Source organism: Nannobrachium achirus (genome assembly GCF_963921795.1).
Source record: "Nannobrachium achirus genome assembly, chromosome: 13".
In the NCBI taxonomy this organism is placed as follows: domain Eukaryota; kingdom Metazoa; phylum Chordata; class Actinopteri; order Myctophiformes; family Myctophidae; genus Nannobrachium; species Nannobrachium achirus.
This window is the reverse complement of record NC_137833.1, coordinates 56,047,360-56,072,134: the sequence shown is the minus strand read 5'-3', so window position 1 is coordinate 56,072,134 and position 24,775 is coordinate 56,047,360. Positions and strand designations below refer to the sequence as shown.

Here is a 24,775-nt window from a genome sequence, read left to right as displayed (position 1 = left end):
CTTCTTGTGCTCAATAAACTTGCCATTAGAGTCTATGAGGATTGCCGTTTTAGGGGGCTGGTGACCAAGTGGTCCCTGTTCCTCTGTGATTGTCTCAACTCTGGCTGGGAGAGGAGCTGAGTGCAGGGCTGGAGGGGCTGTGTTGTTTTGGGGATGGCTGGGTCGTATGGGCTCTGCTGCTTGGCTGCTGGAGTCAGTCTGTGGAGGACTGGGCTCTGCTGCTTGGCTGCTGTGGTCAGTCTGTGGAGGACTGGACTCTGCTGCTTGGCTGCTGGAGTCAGTCTGTGGAGGACTGGACTCTGCTGCTTGGCTGCTGTGGTCAGTCTGTGGAGGACTGGACTCTGCTGCTTGGCTGCTGGAGTCAGTCTGTGGAGGACTGGACTCTGCTGCTTGGCTGCTGGAGTCAGTCTGTGGAGGACTGGACTCTGCTGCTTGGCTGCTGAGGTCAGTCTGTGGAGGCCTGGACTCTGCTGCTTGGCTGCTGGAGTCAGTCTGTGGAGGACTGGGCTCTGCTGCTTGGCTGCTGGTGCTGGTCTGTGAACCTGTGTCTATAGTGGGAGGTGGAGGGTGCTGCATTGTTGCTTCCATCCTGAGCAGCTTCTCCTCCAGATTGACACGGTGTGTGTCTTTCTGTTCCATCTCTTTTCTCTCTTTCTTTCTCCCTCTCTCTCTCTCTCTCTCTCTCTCTCTTTCTCCCTCTCTCTCTCTCTGGGCCTCTCTCTCTCTCTCTCTCTCTCTCTCTCTCTCTCTCTCTCTCTCTCTCTCTCTCTCTCTCTCTTTCTCCCTCTCTCTCTCTCTCTGGGCCTCTCTCTCTCTCTCTCTCTCTCTCTCTCTCTCTCTCTCTCTCCTTTGACCTAGAGAGAGAGAAACTGAAAGTCAAGTCAACGACTTTGAGCACACACAGCATTTATTTAGTGTGATTTAATTCACATGAATTCAAACTGAGGCTGGTTGTGTCATGAGTACATCCACACAGAACATGAATATTATGATGTGATATAGCGACTTACAGAGATGAACATTTTACAGCACTCCAAATAAAAGTCACCAAATTAATACATGAGTTTGATGTGAAATATTACAGCAGTTTGGATGGTTCATTCTTCACACAGCCTTCATCTTAAGACTTACAGTGATAACGCAATATGAGACTTGGAATATTATTACAGTATTTACTGTATCAATGCAAGTCTGAAGTCCACAAAGTAAAAGTGAACCCTCCCAATATGCAGTTATGTCGTTTTTATTTGTTCTCATGTTTTTATTTTTTATTTTTAGATAGCATGTTATTTAGACAGATGCTAGGTCAACTGTTCACCTGGCATCGTTCCAAATGTTTGTTTGAAAGTTTTGATTTGAATGTCCAGCATTTCAAAAAATAATAAATAATAATAAACAAATTAAAAAGATAACAAATAACAATTAATCTGTCCACATGCTTACAAGGGAACAAGACACGAGGAATATAAACTGAGAATCTAAGTAGAATAATAAACAAAAGATCAGATAAAATATGTACTAACAATATGATACTGTATCCTCTTTAGATCACCAACCAGTGTCCACAGCAGAGTTACTCCACCAAAAAAGTACCTGAAAGTTGACCCTGAAAACAGCCATGATGAGAGGAATCTGCCATTCTTTCCACTTCTTATTTCTGTTGTTCACGCTTCATCTTAATCCCATACTGGCTTACTTCCTGAAAAACTGCACTGTTCTTCACTCTGACTTTTTCACTGCTGGTGTTTCAGTGGATTGTATTGGGTGTCATCTCGTAAGTGTACCGGATGACATTCCCAGAGACGTTATATCATTGAACATAGAAGACAATCGCATCCAAAAGATACACAGGACAGATTTTTACAATCTGTCAAATCTTACATTTTTGGATCTGAGTTGTAATTTTATAACTAATGTAGATAACGGTGCTTTTGTACCTTTGGTGCAACTTACAGAGCTCAGCATGCACAATAACGAACTAACAAGACTGACAGACAATATGTTTCAGGGACTGTCTAGCCTCTTGAAACTGGATTTGTATTATAATGATATCCAAATCATCAAACCTGCTGCCTTCCAGTCACTCACCAGCTTACAGGAACTATATCTGACATCAAATCATATTACAGATATCATCACCATCTTAGAACTACCAAGCTTGCAGGTGCTGGAACTGAACATTTATGAAATAGAGTATTTTGAGTCCAAAGATCTGCCATTAAACATGTCCTCTGAACTCAGGGAGTTGAGAGTTGTTTCACAGTCGATAAAAAAGTTTAGCATCACAGCAGCTGTATTTCCACATCTTAAGACAATCGACCTGTCAAGATGTTGTAATGATACTGGATGGGAGTGGGACGTACCAGACAAGTATTCTCTAAGGAATATAACAACAGTGTATTTGGTTTCTATTGGGTCTTATAATGCCACCAGAAAGGCTCTACAGAGCCTTGTTTCACTGGAGAACCTAGGCCTACAGATGAGATTTAATGATAAGTGGAAAGACAGACATCTCTTAAATATTGTCTGCAAAATACCCACACTGAGGACACTCGGTGTGCATGACAGCCAAGGCAGCCTTAGTAAAACACTGTCTTATTGTACTCAGCTAACCAACCTGGATCTATCATTTAATGATCTGACTGAACTGCCTAAGGATTCAATAAAACAAATGAAACAATTGAGTAACCTGAGACTCAGCTGGAACAACCTTTATAAAGTGCCAGACGATGTTAAGAATCTCTCCATGCTTCAAATCCTCGACCTGAGTTTGAATCATATTAATCATTTAAGATGCTCAGACTTCTTAAATTTAACCAGACTCACACACCTTCATCTAGATTACAACGACATACATGAACTCAAACCGTGTGTTTTTCAACATCTTAATGAGTTAAAGGTTCTAACTGTGAGTCAAAATGTAATTACGACGTATGCTGACACATTCAAGACTGGCCTGCAAAAACTAGAGTTTTTGGCTTTAGAAATTAATAACATGCATTGGCCCTCTAAATATGATGTAATGAGATTGAAATCACTCAAGCACTTACACATGTATTGCAAAACCGTGTTGGTAGTCAATTCATGGGACAACAACTATTTTGAAGGACTAGATGAACTTGAAACACTAGAACTTTATCTGGATTATAATAATGACCCCTGGAAAATGACATCTTCACCTCCCCATGAGTTACAATGGCAAAACTTTAATACCACCCTACTGCAGAGGCTGAAGAGCTTCAAAATACGCATCAGTCCCGTATTGTATCTTTTACCGCATTTTACACATATCGTATGGGAGATGCTCTCAGATATGAAACATTTGGAACTTTTGGAAGTCACGTGTGGTAAACAACTGGACCCAGGCTCATTTAATCTACCACAGTTGAAGACTCTTTCCTTTCATGGCTGTAATCTGACGTCCCTGGATTTCCTGGCACAAGCCAATCTGACTCAACTCTTCTGGCTGGACCTCAAACACAATGAGCTGATGGTGATCAATGTCTCTGTGTTCAGTTTTCTCCCTTCGCTCAGGTACATTAACATGGATGACAACCCTTTTGATTGTTGTGATTGGTCTAATGTTGAATTTCATCAGTGGGTGCTGAACAACAAACAAACACTGGTAGTTGATGCTCACCGCTACACTTGTGGCTTTCCTCTGGCTAAAAAGGGAACCAGGTTTCTGGACTTTGACTATCATTCCGGTTGTGTGGACACTGACTTCAACTGCTTCATTTCCTCCACTTGTGTGATTGTGCTGACTCTGCTCACATCCTTCACCTACCACTTCCTGAGGTTGCATCTTTTCTATGGCTACTACTTCTTACTGGCCTTCCTTTATGATGCCAAGCAAAGAAAGAGGGGGTCTCCTGAACGCTACGATGCCTTCATCTCCTACAACCGTCACGATGAGCTCTGGGTTTGCAGAGAAATGCTTCCAGTGCTGGAGGGAGAGCAGGGCTGGAGACTCTGTCTGCACCACAGAGACTTCCAACCAGGTACAAACCTCGATTTCTCGAAATAATACTGTATTTATCTAAAAGTGTCTGTAGGAAGTAGGAATCTATCTCCCTGTCTCTCAAAAAGTGAACCGGTGTTCTTCCAAGCACAGGTCTCCGCCAGGTCAGACTGTAGGTTATTGTGGCCTCCTGGTGGCACTATATAATAGGGCAATTTGAAAAGAATCTTCACAGTAATCTGACACTGCATTCATGATTTGAAGTATATTGTTCAAACTAGACCAATCCGTTGGAAGCCAATGTTAGCCAATTAGGAATAAATATGAAACATCGGACAGATCTGTCGTGATCACATGACTATATAGATGCTGTCTACTGATTTGCCAGATTTTGAAAAAATCTGAAGGAGTACTTTCAAAATAAAATAAAAAAGCAAAACTCAGCGTAATGGCATCCAGGGAGTGTGTGTGCACATTCTGCACAATCTGGCAGCGACCGGGTCAACGGTGCCGGAGATTAGCTGGATTAGATGGACGGACACACGCACACACACACACACACACACACACACACACACACACACACACACACACACACACACACACACACACACACACACACACACACACACACACAGACAGACAGACAGACAGGGTGCAAAACATAGTATTGTCTTTTGGCCTGCATGGCAGAGACAATAATGTATCTACTGTATGTTGTCTTTCCAGGTAAACCCATCATAGAGAACATCACAGATGCCATCTATGGCAGCAGAAAAACCATCTGTGTGATCAGCCGTCATTACCTGGAGAGTGAATGGTGCTCTAGAGAGATCCAGATGGCCAGGTGGGGGCGCACATTTACACACATGAAAGAGGCAGCACAATTTGTATAGGCCTATTATGCTGAATTGACTTTCATTCTTATTCCTTTTTCATGGCATAGATTGATAATAACCAGTAATCATTATCAACAACAATAACAACAACAACAATAATAACCAGTAAGACGCCCTAAGGGTGGAAAGCGACCTCGCCCTAAAGGGGGAGAATGCAGGGAGGGCGGCGCTTGCCCAAATGTCGCTATGATTAATTATTATGCCAGCCTCACGTCCTGGAAGCTAATTTACGTTATGTAGGGTGGAAATGGGATAGATCGCTTGTTTTCAGTGGAGATGAGGCCCACCATCTTAGCATTCACTAGCTCTGAAACATGAAGGTCGCTGATAACATGACGTACGCCTATACAAACTACACAAACATTCAGATTTCACATTTCATTTTATTTTTATTTTTATATATAATTTTTTTCTGTTTTCCCATGCATTTCCTTGTGCTCCCATGCATTTCTTTGTGGCCTTGCAAAAATGGGTCAGGAAATACTGTACATGGGAAAACAGAAAATGTCAGATAAAAAGGCTTCTTATTAAAGAACACAGAGGATCTGGGTAATTATATAATGCCGTACAGTATTTAGACAGGTTTGATACTTTATAAAGCACTTTGTTTGTGAAATCTGAATGTTTGTGTAGTTTGTATAGGCCCCCGAATTTGCCTCCGCCAACACAGGTAAATCCTCAATTCCTCATCCATGACGGTCGTACGTCAAAGTCATGTTATCAGCGACCCTCATGTTTCTGGGCATTGAGCTGCGTCGGCAGGTTAGTTACTCGGCAGTGTCGGGAGGTAAGCATTTCACCAGGTTCGCATTCACCTGTGTTAGTTTTACTGAGGTTAGGGTTAAGGTTAAGGTTAGGTTTAGGTTTACCTTAGCCTTACATTAAGATAATCCTACGAGACTTCCGCATTGTGACATTGGAACGACGGAAGGAGAGTCTTACAGACATTGTCATACACTCCTACTGAATGGTCGGCAAAACTGTAATAGCGGCTCTACACATGCACACACAAATGCGAAATATAGGACACTGGAGTAGTTCTGCCAACGGTTTGCGACTAAGTTGGAAGCCTTGTTTAAAGTATTAGTCTGTATTTTTCAATAAAAATAGTTTTTACAAAGTTTCGCATTTGTGCATGTGCAGAGCCGCTATTCCAATTTTGCCGTCCATCCACCGGGAGTGTATGACAATGGGCCTGATTCATCAATCTGGTCGTACATATAGTGTATTTATTCTTCTGATTACATTTCTGTTAGCAAAAACGTAGTCAGATTCATCACGCAGTGTGTACTGTATATCCCATTTTGTGCGTATCACAGGTGTATGGCTAAATGAATTTGGACGGCTGCCAGTTGAGTGTAAAAACAGGAGCACGGCTTCAATAGTACTTATGGCAGGACCATATAGTAGAAAGCATGACTCAGCACTCTGTAGTCTGCTGCTCTGGGAACTATAAGGGACATTAAACTTAAACTACACCATGGCTTTGCTGTTGAACTTGGCTCTCATCAAAAAAAAAAAAAAAAAAAAAATCTGATCTGTTACAATTAAATCTGTCCTGCCAATTGTATTTCGAGCCTAAATCCCAGACAAAAAACATTGCTGAATCTGACACGGAACTTGAGAATTGTCCTAATGCAGTATTTTGGCCGTAAAGTGCTTCATGAATCGGGCCCATCTGTAAGACTCTCCTACCGTCATCCCAATATCACAATGCGGAAGTCTCGATAGGAGTTTCTTAATGTAAGGCTAGGTGCACCTAGCCTTACCAAGTGACCACAATGGAGCGCTCTCTACCTCCGGTTCAGCTAATTACAAGCTTCAAAAATGGGTTCGGGGCGTGGTTATCCCGTTTCCATCCTACAGAACATAAACTCGCGTCCTGGAACTGTTGTCACACATATCCATACAAGCACAGATACAATGAAATGCTTGTGCCAAGAGCACTCTCAGCCTTATTACACAAAGACATAGTCACAGTGACCGACAAGAGTGTGGACCATGGCAGGAATTTCAGGGAGGCCATGAAGGCCATGGCCGTCCTTGCCCCTCAGTTTGGCCTTGTGCCCCTCCAAAAAATGGCATGCCCTGACTGAGGCCACAGTGGCCTTAATGCCCCAGCCCAACTTACTGTACTACTGTACTTTCTCCTCTGTCTCTGTCTTGTCCATATGTAGACACCAGTGTCTTTATTGTCATGTAGACACCAGAGTCCCCATTTTTAAACCAATCTGTATCTTTGATTTGTGCAAGGCTGAGCATCAGATTGTAAATACCAATTTATTTATTTCACAGCGGATTTTCTACATTTTTCTAAATTTAACCCTTACATTCAATTAATTATTTCATTGGACTAAAATCGTGTTTTATTTGATGGCCTTCCTGCCCTGGCATTTGGCCGTTGTGCCCTCAAAAAATGTACAACCTCAAAGGCCAAGTGGCCTTGCCCCTAAAATGATGAAATTCCAGGCCTGTTGGACCCACACATACCATGCAGGCCACACAAAACAAGTCCCAACAAGCACGACATACAACACCATACAGTGATATGGGTCGTCGGGGGCGCACGACCCAAGACTATGGCAACACTGGTCTTCAATATCCTCTGCAGCAGTCTACAGTACTGCGCAGTCAGGTTACCAAACCACACTGTGATACAACCTGTCAGAACAGAGAACACTTTCTATGGTGCGACGATAGAAATTCACAAGAGTCTTGGTGCTCAATCCAAATCTCTTGAGGCGCCTCAGAGAGTACAGTCGCTGCTGTGCTTTCTTGAGGATACATTTGGTGTCTATGGTCGTCACAATCGACAGTCCCCATACACTACATTTAGGTGTTAATTATTTAAATCATCTCTCTTTAACCAATATACAATGTAAATGTCCTCTGGTCTCTCTGTGTGCAGCTTCCGTCTGTTTGATGAACAGAAGGACGTGTTGATCCTGGTGTTTCTGGAGGACATTCCAGCCCACCAGTTGTCTCCCTACTATCACATGAGGAGGCTGGTGAAGAGACACACCTACCTGAGCTGGACCCAGGCTGGACAGCACCCTGGACTGTTCTGGGAAAACCTACGCAGAGCGCTTCAAACAAACCTGGAAATGAATAACCTATAATTACGAATGATGGACTATTTTTTGTCAAGTGACCCAAATAGTTTAATGATAAGAAACTCAGAGGTTCAGTGCCCAGATAACCTCGCCTACCAGGCTTTCTGGGGGAAAGCCTGGTGTTCGTTCACAACAGGCCGTTTGGTTTCCGCCTAAAGCGCGGAAACCACTAGAAGAGGCGTTGCTTTGATTTGGTTCCCCCCGTTTGTTTCCCCAATCCCTATTAAAATGCTCGAGTAGTCTAGTGTAGTCTTGCCAGTCGCTAACAGTTGGACTAAAAGATGCATATACCAAACGAATTTTTCAAAAGCAAAACTACTCCGCATCAAGGAGTTTATTAGGTAGGCCCTAAAAGTATGTCCTTGAGCGCAGGGGAATATTTTGGGTTAAAACTGAATCCAGTTTGAAAAACTTGTAGTCCTTTGAGTACTACACCATGACGTGTTGTGGTTTCCGCTCCAGACCGGTTACAAGTTAAAACCCCGAAAAGTGAAGTGATCCCAGACTATAGTGCCCAGATACCAACTACTTCTCTAGACTGTTCTGGCAGAACCTCAGAGCTCTGGACACACCACTGACCTGGCTTTGAATGAATAATCTGCTGTTTCATGTAATTATGGTGCGGTGAATGTGAACTAAATGGGAATCTGGAGAGGAATTTTAATAGATATTTAAGGGTGAAATCGTCCTGTTGGGGATGGGAGGGGGGAGCGTTTGTTTCGTTGTCTGTTAACATTAACATTTATTCAATGTGAACCTTTAAAGCACTTCGTAAGACTCAACTCTTGAAGTAATTGTTTGTTTCTTTAAGTAACCCTATTTATATTATAATTGATTTTTTTTTTATCTGACTTCATATTTTACCTTTGATTGGATTTTATGATTTTATTGTACTCTGTATTAATTACATTTTGGGTAAAAAGTGGATTCGTTCAAAGGTTGTACTCCAGAATACAACCTTTCACTGAGGTTCTATTCTCCATAACTTTACATGTACTTTCATGTCTTTCTTCATTACTCATTACCATATTAATCAGCTTTGATATGCATGCATGATATATCATTTTAATTAATGGAATTATTTTCTCATGGAATTATTTCTCATTATTTTCATTATACTCTTTTATACATATTTTACAGATCATGTTCCTTTACTATTATATACAATTTGTATTGAATATATGTCTTTGGTCATTAAAGGGGCCCACAATAATACTAATTTTATAGGCCTAGCACTTTTCTAGACATAAGTCACAACGTGCTGCACAAACATGAGACAGAATAGAGGTATGCGCATTACCTCATCATCATCATACCAGGAAGTTATGCAGGAATGCCATCCATTGCCCACTGAGTGGCAAAAAAAAAAGAAAATAGCCTTGACAGCCCATACATCCAATGATCCAATCAGAAAAGTCCTATATCTGATTGCATTAAACAACGTTAAACAACGTTAAACTCACTTTGCCACTCACGTTGCCACTCGATTTGTGCATTCACTATGCAAATACCCTCTATAGCAGGGGTGACCACACTTTTTTGACGTGAGATCGACTTTTAAAATGACTAGCTCAACATGATCTACCCTTCCAAAATGTTTTAGCTGAGGGCCTGAGAGGGGCTTTGGAATAGCAGCACTGGCATTACATTTTAGACAAACACACTTACTGTAAGGGGGAAATAAATGGGAAATACCTGGGGAAATGTCTTCATCCCATTCTGTGGTAGGTTTTGGGGTTCTTTGTAATGCTACTGACTCTTGAACAGTATTGCATTGGAGGATTGCTGACAGGCCCTTCTTGATGTCATATTGACACTCTTTTTATATTCTAATTATATATTTTTAGAGGCATGTCATGTGGTCTACCTGCACACCCTTGGTGATCTACTGGTAGATCACGATCTACCTTTTGGGCACCCCTGCTCTATAGCCTACACAAAAACAAGAATTCCACAAAGAAAGCAACCGACAATGAAATGAGCTATTAATACAAATGAAACAAGAAATGACCATGCACACAGGTGAAACAAGAGATAAACATAAGCAAAAGGAAATGGAACAACGAAAAGTTTGACATCACTGTGATGTCAGGGGAACCTCTCTAACAGAATGGGTTTACCGATCTGACACTGTGATGTCAGGGGTTACCACACTAACAGAATCCCTTTTCAGGTTCAGGTTCAGGTTTATTAGTCAAATGCATATCCATACAGGTATAGACATACAATGAAATGCTTGTGCCAGGAGCACTCTCAGCCTTATTACACACAAAAAAACAAGACAACAACAGGTCACCCAGGACAACCCAAAAACAACAAAACAACCATACAGTGTAACAGTGTACAGTATAAAAACTGCGTATATTGCACATGACTACCTACGTCTCGCTTCCATCTCTTCGTTAAGCAACCTGATTGCTTGAGCATAAAAACTATTACTGAAACGGGTGGTGTGAGATTTGATGCTCTGGTAACGTTTTTTGGATGGGAGGAGATAGAACAGGGAATGGGCGGGATGACAGCTGTCCTTTTATGCCCATATATGGAGTTCCCTGATGTCATCAATATTAAGCCCATATCTAACAGGACTTCATATGAGAATGCCCATATATCGGCCATACCACACTAACATAATTCATCCTGTATCTGTGTGGTTCTACGGACAGAGATCTCCATGTATGGTCTTAAAAGGGATTGTATGTATGATGTCGGATGTCATAGACGTCATAACGAATAGGCCTAACTGTAATCATGTTTGGGCTCTCACAGCATATCTCCGTATACAGTACATGGATCTCCATATATGGGTAACAGGGGTCTCCATATATCGGTAACTGGTCCGATATACATCACTGGCCAGATGGCCAAGACATGGCGTGACCTCTGGGTCGCTTGTTACCCTGAGGCGTCTTACTCGGTATTTGTTTTACTGTGGTTAAGGTTAGGAATAAGGTTAGGTTATGACTGTGGGATGAATATAGATGACTTTAGGATGACTATGGGATGACTATATGGGATGACTTTAGCATGACTTTAAGATAGGCTGACTATGGCGTGACTGGGATGGCTTTAGGATGTCTATAGTCAGACTATGGGATGACTATAGGAGGTTAGGTTAAGGTATTCTGGGGTTAGGTTTAGGCATATGTTTAGGTTTAGGAATAGTTTTACTGAGGTTAAGTTTAGGAATACCTGGTGACAACCGTTCCGAGGTCGCAGGATTTGACCCGAGCACTCTGGAAGCAAGATGTGCAAGTCGGTACAGTCATTGAAAACCAGGAATGCAGATTTGTTATCTTAGTCCAATAGACCAAATCATCTTGCCAAATCATCTTGCCATCTCCACAACCACAACCCTAACACTAACCCTGTATTTCCGGGTAGATAACACCAGCCGCAGTGGAGCAGTAATATTCATTAATTTGATATTTGAATGAACATGGCACTTTATGATATTGTTATTGACAATTATATTATTTTCTTCTAAATATCCACAAATAGACAAACTAGACATAATGCTAATAGTTTTCTGGTTATAGGCTAATCCTCATATTTATCCTCCCTTCAAGTCTCATGGTTCAGATATTTCTTAAACAAGGCTGCCCTCTATGGGTGACATTACAGTATGGACAAAAAAGTCTCCATGCACTGAATGGATGCTAGATGGATGTACATTACAAATACTGTAGGCTAGGGGTCTTCAATGGGGGTCCGGGACCCCCAGGGGGTCCTCAGAGTTACTACAGGTACTACAGGTAGTTACTACATCCCTATTCTGAGGAGGTCCCTACTTCATCTCTCCCATCGAAAGAGAGACCCCAAAATAACTGGCAAAACATTACAATTGTATAAAAAAACATTAATATTTTTGTGGCTGCAATAAGAAACTGGACCCTGTGGAGAGAAGACTCTCAAGCAGGTGCGTAGGTAACAGAACAGTAGAAGTGGGAATCTTGAGGCAGTCTTGGGAATCTTGAACAGATCAAACCCGCACAGGCGCACACTGCCAATTGCAAGTTCAAGAGAGTAGTTTAATAACATTAGAGCAATGTTTCGGTCGTGAGGCCTTCCTGAGCTTGAGACTTGCAAGTGGCAGTGTGCGGGTTTGAAACTGGACCCTGTAAAAAGTCGAAGGCTGTTTACTGTACAGTGTACAATGTGTTTCCTTTTGATTTCTAACTGTTTATATGATGTTTTGCATAGCTTATACATATATTGTCTGTCCTTAAATGTTTCGATGAATTGGGTACAAAGGACCCCAATGGAAACAAGCCATAGGCTTTCTTGGGTTTTCACTTATTGAACTGTAGCCTACTTTCCTGTGCTTTTTATCCGGTCGGAAACACCAGATCTTTAAAGAGATCATGTTCTGGCGAGTGACGTATCTTAGAGTCTATATGAGTTCAACTATTTACTCAACTTTGTTGCTTGGAGAGGAGATGTTAAGAAACAGAGTAGCCGGCGATCAGGAACACAGACAGGCAAAGATGTTGAGGTGATCAGAGTTTCCAGGTTTATTGCATAGTATGAAGCCCACAGGCCTAAGCCCACAGAACAACCGGTCAGCCTGCCGGCCTCCCGGGAAATACACCCCATACCTACAATATTATGGTCTTTTTAAAGCCAACTCAGAGGCGGACCAACATGTCCAGACGAGCTGAGAAGATTAGCATCTGGTCAATACACTGACTTGAGACTAGATTTAGCATAACCAAATGGTTGCCTAAACAACAGGTTTATCAACACCTCAGTGGGCCACTGGCCCCCAGCTCCTTAGATTAACAAAGGGAATGTAAATGATGGCAACCCCCTGACACCTGAATAGCTGAGGCAGACAGGCAGGCAGACAGACTTGGTTAAGTACCCCAATGCAAACAACAGCAGTTTGATCCGTACAGTAAGTACAAAATATGTGAGATATGGTTTCAGGATACCGCATTCCTCCCTAATATCACAGACACCTGTGATATTCACAATAACAGTGAAACCATATTCATGTAAATCAGTGGAAAAGAACATAAAAAGAAGAAAAATACAGTTCGACATAGTACATACAGATTCAAGATTACATACTGTACATGTGGTTACAGTTCATACATCACATCATTCATTCAGTGTGAAGGATCTCAGTTTCCTCTTATCTGAAATGTAAAAACATTACTCTCTCTATAACGTTGCCACACCCATACCAGACTTTTAAAGAAATACATAAAATCCTCTATTAACACTGAAATATCCCTCTTAATGTAGTCACAATTATAACCTGTATACATAATCTAGAAATGGTGGTTTACAATGATACACAAATACATACAAACAATTGTTGATAATAGCTTACTTCACCTCCTAATAATGATCACCAAATAATGAACTTATCAACACATAGTTTTTCACAACTTAATCAGAAACAACTTTCTTGTACTTAACATCTTATTGGTTAGCCTAAGCTAAACAATTATTAACTGGCTTGCAAATCGTCCTGACAATTTAGAAAATATGAGATCAAATCTATTAATGCAATCATTACCTGGCCTTTTAATTTAACAGGTATAGAAAGTCCTACACCCTGCCCAAACAACATCAATTTTGGATATGTGAGATAAAATATTTGTTTATTTACTTAAAAATTCTGTTTCCCAAAATAAGACGTCCGCACCCGCACTCTGAATCCGTCCCCATACTTCTCAAGTACAGCCATTGACGACCCAGGCCAGGCTGCTGTCAACTCTTATGCGGTTGAAAGGCCAGAATTTACTCCATAAAAAACCTAATAATCGTCACATTCATTGGCAAATATACCTCAGCTGACACATTTCGTTCAAATTACATTTGTTTACATAATCAAACATTCCTCTTATGCCAACTTTACACTAATTATCCTAAAAATCAACAAAAACATACACACATTCAATTGATTATTACATGGTATTGAAATTTAAAATAATTGACCTCTTCGTAGCCTATATGTCGCTTCTGTAGCCTTCTCACAAAGAATGTCCTTGTCTCACCTACTGCCGTTGTGTGGCATGTTCACGTTGAAAGGGTCCAACACCTCCCTTGGCCCTGCATGGCCTTGGTGGGTGATGCGCTGTAGGACAGACAGCCAGGCAAGAAAGCCCTTGATCCCGGGTGAACGAAAATCACCGGACCTCCCTCGGCGCTCAGCTGCATGCTGCTATTGTTTATTGTTCACGAAAAGTTTTTACTGTCCGACTGGATCCACGACTGGATCACCTCTTCTCCCCCCTGCGGTGAACCAGACCTGGATTCACCGCACTTTTTCTTCCTTCCAACATCACAGAGGTCCATCTGTGAGGCCATGTAGCGTAGCATCATCACAGCCATGCGCTGCGAGGTTCCTGGCTTGCAGATGAGTCGAGTTGAGGCAGCCGCTGCCGTCGTGGACATCTCTCACCCGCACCGCGTCCTCCGTCGCGTTGTCGTCATTACCGCTGTTGTAGTGTAGCCGCGGTCTGCGGGTCCCCACGTCGCCGTCCGTCCGTCATCCTCCCTCGACCAGAGAGGTGCCCGTTGACAAAACACTGAATCTTCTGCTCCTCAAAAAAATCCTTCCTCCCTCGATCGCAAAAAAGAAAAAGATAGTAAAAACACTCACAGCTCTTCCACGGTCCCGAGTCCTTTGACAAAAACGACGCACAAATAAAAATCCTGCCTTCATAGTAAGCCTAAATAGAAAACTCACCACAGGACAAATACCTGGCGTAGATTAGTACCCATATTTGAGCCCCCACTATTTATGACGTATCTTAGAGTCTATATGAGTTCAACTATTTACTCAACTTTGTTGCTTGGAGAGGAGATGTTAAGAAACAGAGTAGCCGGCGATCAGGAACACAGACAGGCAAAGATGTTGAGGTGATCAGAGTTTCCAGGTTTATTGCATAGTATGAAGCCCACAGGCCTAAGCCCACAGAACAACCGGTCAGCCTGCCGGCCTCCCGGGAAATACACCCCATACCTACAATATTATGGTCTTTTTAAAGCCAACTCAGAGGCGGACCAACATGTCCAGACGAGCTGAGAAGATTAGCATCTGGTCAATACACTGACTTGAGACTAGATTTAGCATAACCAAATGGTTGCCTAAACAACAGGTTTATCAACACCTCAGTGGGCCACTGGCCCCCAGCTCCTTAGATTAACAAAGGGAATGTAAATGATGGCAACCCCCTGACACCTGAATAGCTGAGGCAGACAGGCAGGCAGACAGACTTGGTTAAGTACCCCAATGCAAACAACAGCAGTTTGATCCGTACAGTAAGTACAAAATATGTGAGATATGGTTTCAGGATACCGCACGAGACATTCAGGCGACTTTCAGGCGACCTATTTGCCGATTGGCTGTCCATGGCACATGGTAACCGAGCTAGTTTCATGATTGGAAGCGGCCCCCCCGACCATGGGTGGACATTACTGCATTAGGGCCAATAGCAGGGGTGTTTACCGTTCCTCCAGCCTATGGAATCCTGGACTTGTAATGAAATATTTTGTCCAGCAGGGAGCACCATTCCTTCACACTAAGGCCAGTGGCTGTGGTCACACATTTCTGTGTGACCACCGTGCTTGATTTGGCTGTACACGCTGACTTGTTCATCAGGAAACATGCTCCCTCGTCGACTGGATTTTACAAAACAGACCCGCGTCGTCACATTGAATCCTGTTTAAGAAGAGCTTAAAACACAACTTTCTAATGTTACATTGATGACGTGAGGAACGCTAAAGTCGTCTTGGTTACATAGTAGGCTATGCGAAAATAACAAAGCTCAGAGTCGCAAATTCAATGATCGCTGCATCAGCACACACAAAACACGGGCGTGAGAGAAGTAAATGAATGAAATGGACATCACGTTTAGCCGATTCAACGATTCCAAAAGTCATACGATTGGAAGTTATTGCTACATGCGGCTACGTATGCGTCTTGCTGTTGCTGCTGTTTTGTTAGGAAACAGCTAGGGTCCAGGGAGTGCACAGAATTTTAGAGAGGCATGGGCTGACATTTCTAAAAGGGCACATTTCTTTTAGAAAACATTTGTATTCTTGTTTCTCCCTAGGGCTGACCTTCGATTGAATTTTTTGCAATCGAAGCTCGTTCGACGAAATCGAGCGAACTTCGAAGCTTCGATGACGGCGACCGGGGGGGGGGGGGGGTCGGGAGCAAAAGTTTATCGGTTACATAAGTGATAACCGTTAAGGAAATGTGTTTAACAATGCGCGATTTACCCAATTTAAAAAGGGAAAACACACCAGTTTTTTCCTCATAATAAAGCTCCCTATTTTCATTCAATACAACAATACAATGAGGAAGAAGAAGAATAGGCTATGATACGAATGTTTACAAGTGTTTTTGCAGTACAGTAGGATTGACAGAATCACATCACGTCTGTAATGTAACACATCGCGGCTGCAACAGCAAACACTGCAGCGCGACTCAAGAGCCCTATATAACAAACAGATTAACTCCCAAGTCCCAAGGTGTAGACTACTGTACACGCAAATGTAATAGTAGATTTTATAGTAAATAATTGCACTGCAGTGTGTCTGATATAACGTTCCACACTCATCAACCGAAAGCTGACGGTCAGGCTCAGACAACTCTATGCGTGCGCGACTAGTGAGCTTGCAGATCCTATATAAACTTGTCATCATCAACACCACGACAACGTAACCCTAGCAAGTTGGTTTTAAGCTCCTTTTTCCTCTTTAAAACGGGATCGACGCTGACGGGGTCCGTTTTGTAAAATCCAATTTTCGCTGTTTGTTTCCTTGCGTTGAGTTGTGTGTCGAGTCAGCGTGTGGAGGACAGCAACCGCATGCATGAATGTTACACCGACATTGGTTTGGTAAAGAAATGTGTGACTGCGTCGCATAGTTAACTTGCATTGGGTGATGTTACTCAGACATTGGTGTCACATAATGTGACAGCGCGCTATCTTTTCTTTTCTTCATCGGCGACCATTCTGATGGCTTCATGCATGCTCTTGTTGTTGTTGGCTTGTTATTAATGTTAACACGTGTGTGAGAAGGGGGCGACGCTATGATAGCGTCACGCTATCACGCTAGAGTGGAGCGAGGCGCAGAAAAAATCTCCATTTGGCCATCCCTAGACATATAGCCTACAGTAAGTTAGAATATTATGAAATATCCTACATGAGAAAGAACACCAACACTAACTTCAACACACCAATCCACCAGATTTTAAATTGACTGTGTGTCGATTCTTGTTTTATAATTTTTTGCAAACTGCTAATAAAGTATTCAATCAATCAATCAATCAATCAATTAAATGAACATGCTCTGAAAATACACACAGCCCACGCATCTAAAATACCTTTTAGAGCACTGTTTCCCAAACAGTGGGTCGGGACCCATTTGTGGGTAATCTGCAATTTAGGTAATCAGATTTTTTCTAGTTTGGGTCCAAGGGCAAACGTCTAATCTCTCTTTTGGGTCTCGACCTGAAAGGTTTGGGAAACACTGTTTTAGAGATAGACAAGTGGGCCCTGAACCTGAACCAGAAATGGTCGGGAAGCGCTGGTCTGTACCGATGTGCTGAACTCACAAGGGGGGTTAAAGTGGGACTGAGTTACAATACACTTAGTCCCACAATATACCCCGATATACAAGCTCACAGCGCGGCACAGAGTGCCGCACTGCAAGCTTGTAGATCTGCTATTTTTGAAAAGTCGTGAAACTGTGCATGTGCAAATCTTTGAATATATGTATTTTTTATGCGAACATTTGTACCTCAAAATTTGCTTCTGGGGCGTCCGTGGAACTAAATATTTTGAGATGGCGGTCCGTGGCCAAATACATGTCATTTTGGGGGTCCTTCACATGAAAAGGTTTGAGCACCACTGACGTAGAAAACTAATCTTTGGATTTTTCAAAAGTGAAAGCACAAAATAATGCATTCCCATTATTTTTATTGGGTTGTGACAACCATCCTTTCTCCCCCCCCCCCCTTGCCCATACCTATAGCCTTTGTACCTGTATGTGTTTTGGACTTGTTTGTACTGGTCTTGTAATTGTCTGTACTGTCTTGTAGTTTGTCTGTATTTGTCTTGTGGTTGTCAGTGCCTGTCTGTACCTGTCCTATGTTTATCTGTGTTGGTCTGTGTGTGTCTAGTGCCTGTTTGTATTGGTCTGCATGTATTTCTTTAATTATTTATTTCTATTTTACTTTTTCTTTGTCTTGTTTTTGTTTTGAGTTGGGTCGCTATGGTGTTTGTACCTGCATGCAGTTTCTATGGGTTCATTGTATTGCTTGCTTCGTATGTACTTTGTTGTGCTTGTGCATGTACTGTATACCGTAAATTCTCTTATAGGAACCCGGGCTATTATTTGTCTCAAGAGTAGCGGGCACCAGGCTCTTGTTGGAAGCAGGACAGTATAAGAGACAAGGCTTTTATTCCTATTTCTCAAAAATATCAGAATGATTCAGATCAGATTTTTTTATTAGATACCGTATTTTTGGAAAAAAATATAAATATTATATATTATATATTAGGTTATTTATAAAGAAAGGCGTTTTTATTGGAAAATCATCATAGAAAGGCTCATACAGAGATAACATTCTGCTGTATTGTATTGCATTAACCAATTCATACTGAAAATCAGCTCCTCATAATGTGTATCAGAATAGAATACAGTCCACACAGCATACTGCTGGGGAATAAAAAACACTACATTTCCCATCAAGCTCAGCGGCTCGTTTCGTCATTCAGATGCGACTCTCCCTGGTAAACAGGAACCACAGGATACTAGCATGGATACTAGTATAGCCGCATTAGCTTCATTGAGCTTCATTTACTGTTTGGATTAAACTTCCACGCTAAAGATCTCATGTGCGGCCGTCATCCGATGTTCGCGAGGACTACGCACACGCACGCGCCCCGGTAAGTTGCCAAAGTCATCCGTCTTTGCCAAACGGAACGTGAAATGAGCGGCGTCCAAATATCGCTGCGCAGTTTGTAGACAGTGTACGGTAAATCACCGTAACAGCTGGCTTGGGATGTGAGTGACAGTCAGACAGAGTGGAGAAAGGTACTCCTGAATGATACGTAACGTAAAAAAAAGAGGAAAAAGGAGGCTCTTATTGGAGCGTCGGCTCTTAATTACTTAATTCAATTGCGCACCCGGAAATTAAAGCAGGTCCGGTTCTTTATTAAATATAGGATATTATTAGAGCATTTACGGTATGCATGTATGTAGATCTATAGATATGTATACTGTATATATGCATGTTTTCGTCTGTTTTGTTGTCCCTATATGGCCACTTAAGTGCTTTTGTTACTCTGCTGTATTGTTGTTTTCCTTAAAAATAAATACAAAATTGATTAAAAAAAATAATAATAATGCGTTCCCAGTCCAAATGGGTTAAACCCCCTCCCCTTATGAAGAACATTCATGGGGGGCCCGCTGTCATTCCTTGTACTCGGGGCCCAGAATTTGGTGCCACACCCCTGCATTCACGTACTTTGTTTACTGGTTCTCTGACATGTTCTCTGCGTCACTCATTCTTCATTCTTAGTAGTCTGTTGTCAAACAGACGTAATATACACACTTGACCCCCCCACCCCTTCAACAGAGTTGAGGCCAATTCTACAAATGTCTTCTAAATTCTAAAGATCATCTTCTGCTCTAAACTTATTTCAGAATGTGTCGCATTCAAAGTTTGTGGAAGAATTGTCTGGCTTGGGAGACCAACCTAGAAAACTAGAGTTGTGCATAGGGCGAGCCACCTGGATCATCGCATTTCGTTCCGCTTAAGCATGGCCTGAGTGGTAGCGCCATCCGGTGGACAAATCATTTGCTGAAGTGTGGAGATGATGGTGTGTCATCAGAATGTGTAACTGATTGAAGCTCTTATGTGGTGTAGAGATGCTGGTGCGCCTTCAGAGGCCCTAAAGCACTAAAACCCTTGTCACACTGTTTACACCGGAAGGGTCTTTCTCCAGTATGGACACGCTGGTGATTCTTCAGGGTACTTAACACACTGAAACTCTTGTCACACTGTTTACAGAGATAGGGTTTTTCTCCAGTATGGACTCGCTGGTGTGTCTTCAGGTGACCTAACTGACTAAAACCCTTGTCACACTGTTTACACACAAAGGGTTTTTGTCCAGTGTGGAGACGCTGGTGTGTCTTCAGGTGACTTAACCGACTGAAACCCTTGTCACACTGTTTACACACAAAGGGTTTTTCTCCTGTGTGGATATGCTGGTGTGTCTTCAGGTCACCTGACTGACTGAAACCCTTGTCACACTGTTTACAGACAAAGGGTTTTTCTCCTGTGTGGATACGCTGGTGCTTCTTCAGGTCACCTGACTGACTGAAACCCTTGTCACACTGTTTACAGAGAAAGGGTTTTTCACCAGTGTGGACACGCTGGTGTGTCTTCAGACTCCATAACACACTGAAACCCTTGTCACACTGTTTACACACAAAGGGTTTTTGTCCAGTGTGGACACGCTGGTGTGTCTTCAGACTCCATAACACACTGAAACTCTTGTCACACTGTTTACACACAAAGGGTTTTTGTCCAGTGTGGACACGCTGGTGTGTCTTCAGACTCCATAACACACTGAAGGGTTTTTGTCCAGTGTGGACACGCTGGTGTGTCTTCAGGTTAGCTAACTGCCTGAAACTCTTGTGGCACTGTTTACACACAAACGTTTTTTCTCCACTGTGGATACGCTGATGCCTCTTCAGTCTCCCTAACACACTGAAACCCTTGTCACACTGTTTACACACAAAGGGTTTTTCTCCACTGTGGACACGTTGATGTGTCTTCAGGTGACTTAACCGACTGAAACCCTTGTCACACTGTTCACACTGGAAAGGTATTTCTTTGGTGTGGACATGCTGGACAAGCTGTGTCGATACCTCAATGAAACTCTTATCGCATAAGACGTTTTCTTTCCTGGGTAGGTCATCAAATGTTTCTTTACTTCTCCTGGCTGCGTTGAAGTCCTCGCAAGATCTCAGTAGGTCTGTGTCTCCTTGTTGCTGGCCGGTTACACAGCTGGTGATTGTCCGACAGGAAGATGAGGGCAGCTGTCCATTGCTCATCATTTGACCGTAGAGGTTGTTGTGACTCCTCGTCATGTCTTCATGGAGGGTGACCCGAGACGTGAAGGTATATGGACACTCTGCTTCTGCTACTTGGACTGTAAATTGAGAGGCTTTCTTTGTCTCTTGCAGGCTGGAAAGAATAATATTCTCTGTCAATCTCTTTCTCCCCCCACTATCACTGTCTCTCTGACTCTCACAGTAGAATCTGTCTGAAAATACTTTCTCTTGGTCGTACCCTGACAAAATGTGACGTTTAGAAACTGCATCACATTTTATTCAGGTCGAGCAGAGCTCTGGTCTGACGTCACACAACACAAACCGTTGACATCATTCCTAGTAACACCGATTTGCACATCTGACAGTTGCAATTCATCCATCTGTGAATTTATTTAAATCGTTGAATCAAGATGATGACGAAACCCGTAAGTAAAGGCAGCTGGCAGTCTAAAAAAATAATAACTGCACTCTGTCGAGGTGCCAACTTGCGCCTTGTGCACAAGTATGCCATGTACGCGCCATGAGGTGCGCTCACCGCTGACATCACCGCTGGCATCAACAGGAATACTGGTCCCTCAATGGCTGTTAATGATGACGTTGCCAGTATTGCTGGTCCCTGATTGGGCTACGGGCTTAAACACTGGCAGACATCGACATACGTACATACGCACATATGCAGCCGAACGCAATACTTGCACTCTCTGCTGGTACAAGTAATACAAGAAAAATTGCCCTTTTATACCAGCTTGCGCCTTGTGGAGCAGTTTAGTGGAATAAACTGGGAACTGAATTCCGTCTTACCCTTTATATTATAACTAGAAATACTGTTCCTACGATACAGTGTGGGCTCGCTCGTGACTGTATTCTGCAGCGTGCTAACTGTCATGTGATGCTCAACCAATACTCCAGCTAACACCACTCCCAGATTTTCCACACCTCAATTGCACCTCATTGGCTAAGGGCCCTGCCTCTGTACTGTCTGCGACGGAACTCACTATATATAAATAATGAAGATAACAGTGTTCTCGCCTTTCAGACGAGCCCACAATAATGAGGATAACATAGTGTTATCCTCATTATAACAATAACTAAAATAAAAACTCTTAATCAAATAAACTGTTCTTCATTTCTTATGTTTGCCAACGTGACTATATTCTGCAGCGTGCTAACTGTCATGTGAAGCTCAACCAATACTCCAATACTCCAATACTCATTGGCTAATGGCACTGCCTTTCTACTGTCTGCGGCACAAATATGCGGCGGAAATATGCGGCGGAACTCACTCTATAATGAGGATAACATAGTGTCCCACAATAATATCATAGAGCCCACAATAATATCTATCTATAACTGGAAATACTGTTCCTACGAAAAAGTGTGGGCTCGCATGTACAGTAACACCAATAGGCACAAAGATCTACCCTTTGGCTCGTTGGCACCTCAATTGCAAGTATGGTTACCAACGTGACTATATTCTGCTAGCCTGGAGCCAGCCTGTTTTCTCCGTTCCATATTTTAAAATGTGGAACGGAGCAAACAGGCTGGCTCCAGGCTAATATTCTGCAGCGTGCTAACTGTCATGTGAAGCTCAACCAAACACTCCAGCTAACACCAGGTGGCTAAGGGCCCTGCCTTTGTACTGTTGTGGCGGAACTTGGTAAACAAATAATGAAGATAACATAGTGTTCTCGCCTTTCAGGTGAGCATTATGTAAGGCTGGACTCACACATATGCGTGAAACATCGTCTGAGAATGGCCACTGGGGGCGCCGTACTAATGCATTGTCAATGCAAGGTTGTTTGGTTTTTTTGTTGTTGCCGTGTCTCAAGCTAGCTAGGCTAGCTTGAGACACTGCAACAACAAAACACCAAACAACCTTCCATTGACAATGCATTGGACCTCCCCCTCCCCCCTCTTTCTGACACAATAGCTGTCGCAAATGTGTGTGGCGCGCCTAATAGATGTTGTATGTTAAAGGGCTGTCAAAGTTTTAACTTCTAGCTCTTGACAATCTGTATGTGTGTATACTGCAGGCTAAGTGTATCAAGGTCTTTGGAGCTTGCGTTTCCCTCAGAGATCGATAAAGGTCTTCTCTTATTTTAGATTTCATAATTTGTTAATATTTAAACACTGGATAAACAGTAAACACTCACAAAGTAATGATACGTTTGCCAAAAGAATCCAGGTACATTCTCTCTCGCCGGGGACCCAGTCACCAAAATGGGAGGAGACCTGTGATTTTCTGCCGTACTTTTTATTTCTGTTTTATCTATTAGTTTGGTCATTAAGGTCCACAGAATGAGAGGCCTGCTCTGCTGGAAACATCGCGGAAAAAAGTTATGGCCATTTGTATATTCACTGTCCCATTGACTCCACTAGAAATATTTAAAAAAAGAAGTCTGCTTTAATTAGCATGTGAGGGGTCAATCTAGGGGTTCTTTGTGATTCTGAATCCATTGCAAGCATTTGTTTTGCATGCAAAACATTCCCTGGGCTAGATATCAGCCCCCCAAAACAGTCAAAAGTGATGAGTCATCACTTTTTTTCCCACTTCTCACAGTTTTGGGCTGCCGAAAGTTAACCCAAGCAATGTTGTAACATTGAATCTGTTGTTAAATGTTGTTAAATTTGCATTTGCTGTTATTTTACTGTAATTTAACAACATAATAACCAGCTCAGATAGACAAAGAGACATTCATGGATTTATATTTAAAAGTAACTTTTATTTTCCCCCCTGGACCCAGGGTATGGCAGCTGCATACCCCTGCCATACCCAATTGACACCCCTGTGAACTCCTAAACCTCAGTGACCTGATCCTTTCAGTGTTTTACCACAAGAATGAAGTACATTTGACCACAGCCAGTGTTGTAGTGCTAAATTTGGAAGTGGGGGGACGCCGCACACACTTGCATGAGCGTTAATGCCCGTGCACGCACGTGCACGCTCGTCAATGCGCGTGCACATGACGTTTTCGGTGGGTTAAAATGGGTCTGCGCGGGGGCAGAAATAGCCTTGATATACGGTAGACCAGTGGTTCTCAACCTTATTACACCAAGTATAGGCCTACCACCTCAGAAAATATCTGTCAACCAAGTAGGCCTACCAAGTAGGCCTACCACCTCAGAAAATATCTGTGTCTCCAAGTAGCCCTACCACCATAATAACTGATGTTAAAATACAGGCACGTAGACCCCATCCTAACTACGCACACAGGAGGGACTGCTGTCATGCTCATTTCAGCCCAGCTGGAGAGCCTATTTCAACCAAGCCCCCAGAACCCAGGGCTAGATTTGAAGCAACCCCGATGGTGGCCAAAGTTGGAACTGCAGCCTAAACGCGCATTTTGGCCCCGTCCCCTCCACTCCAGACAATTCTTCCTCTGAGCGGAGAGCAGCGTGACGTCATCTGTGGTCTCTAGGTAGAGACCAATTTCCCCCAGAATGCACCTGGATTAGCTACATGCTAGCATGTAGCCGTTGCTTCAAAACGCCATTGAGCACTTGCATTGAAATGATAGTGGGGGCGGGGCCGGTCCGCTCTCTATTTTATATATACTCTATGATTTCAACCAATTGCCACGAAATATTTTGAGATGGGGGTCTGTGGCCAAATACATATCATTTTGGGGGTCCTTCACATGAAAAAGTTTGAGCACCACTGACATAGAAACATAGGTTTTTCATAAAACCTTAGAAGGATTTGGGGTGTC

At 42.7% G+C, this 24,775-nt stretch overlaps 1 protein-coding gene across 1 annotated transcript; it reads left to right on the top strand.

Annotated features, from left to right (window-relative positions):
- Window positions 1-3,313: 3,313 nt before the first annotated feature.
- LOC308297456 (toll-like receptor 13) lies at window positions 3,314-7,979 on the top strand (the record flags this gene model as incomplete). Its single annotated transcript, XM_080740862.1, has 4 exons — window positions 3,314-3,534; window positions 3,799-4,001; window positions 4,691-4,808; window positions 7,769-7,979. 4 exons carry the CDS (start codon window positions 3,314-3,316, stop codon window positions 7,977-7,979), a joined length of 753 nt encoding a protein of 250 aa, XP_080596988.1.
- Between the last annotated feature and the right edge of the window lie 16,796 nt (window positions 7,980-24,775).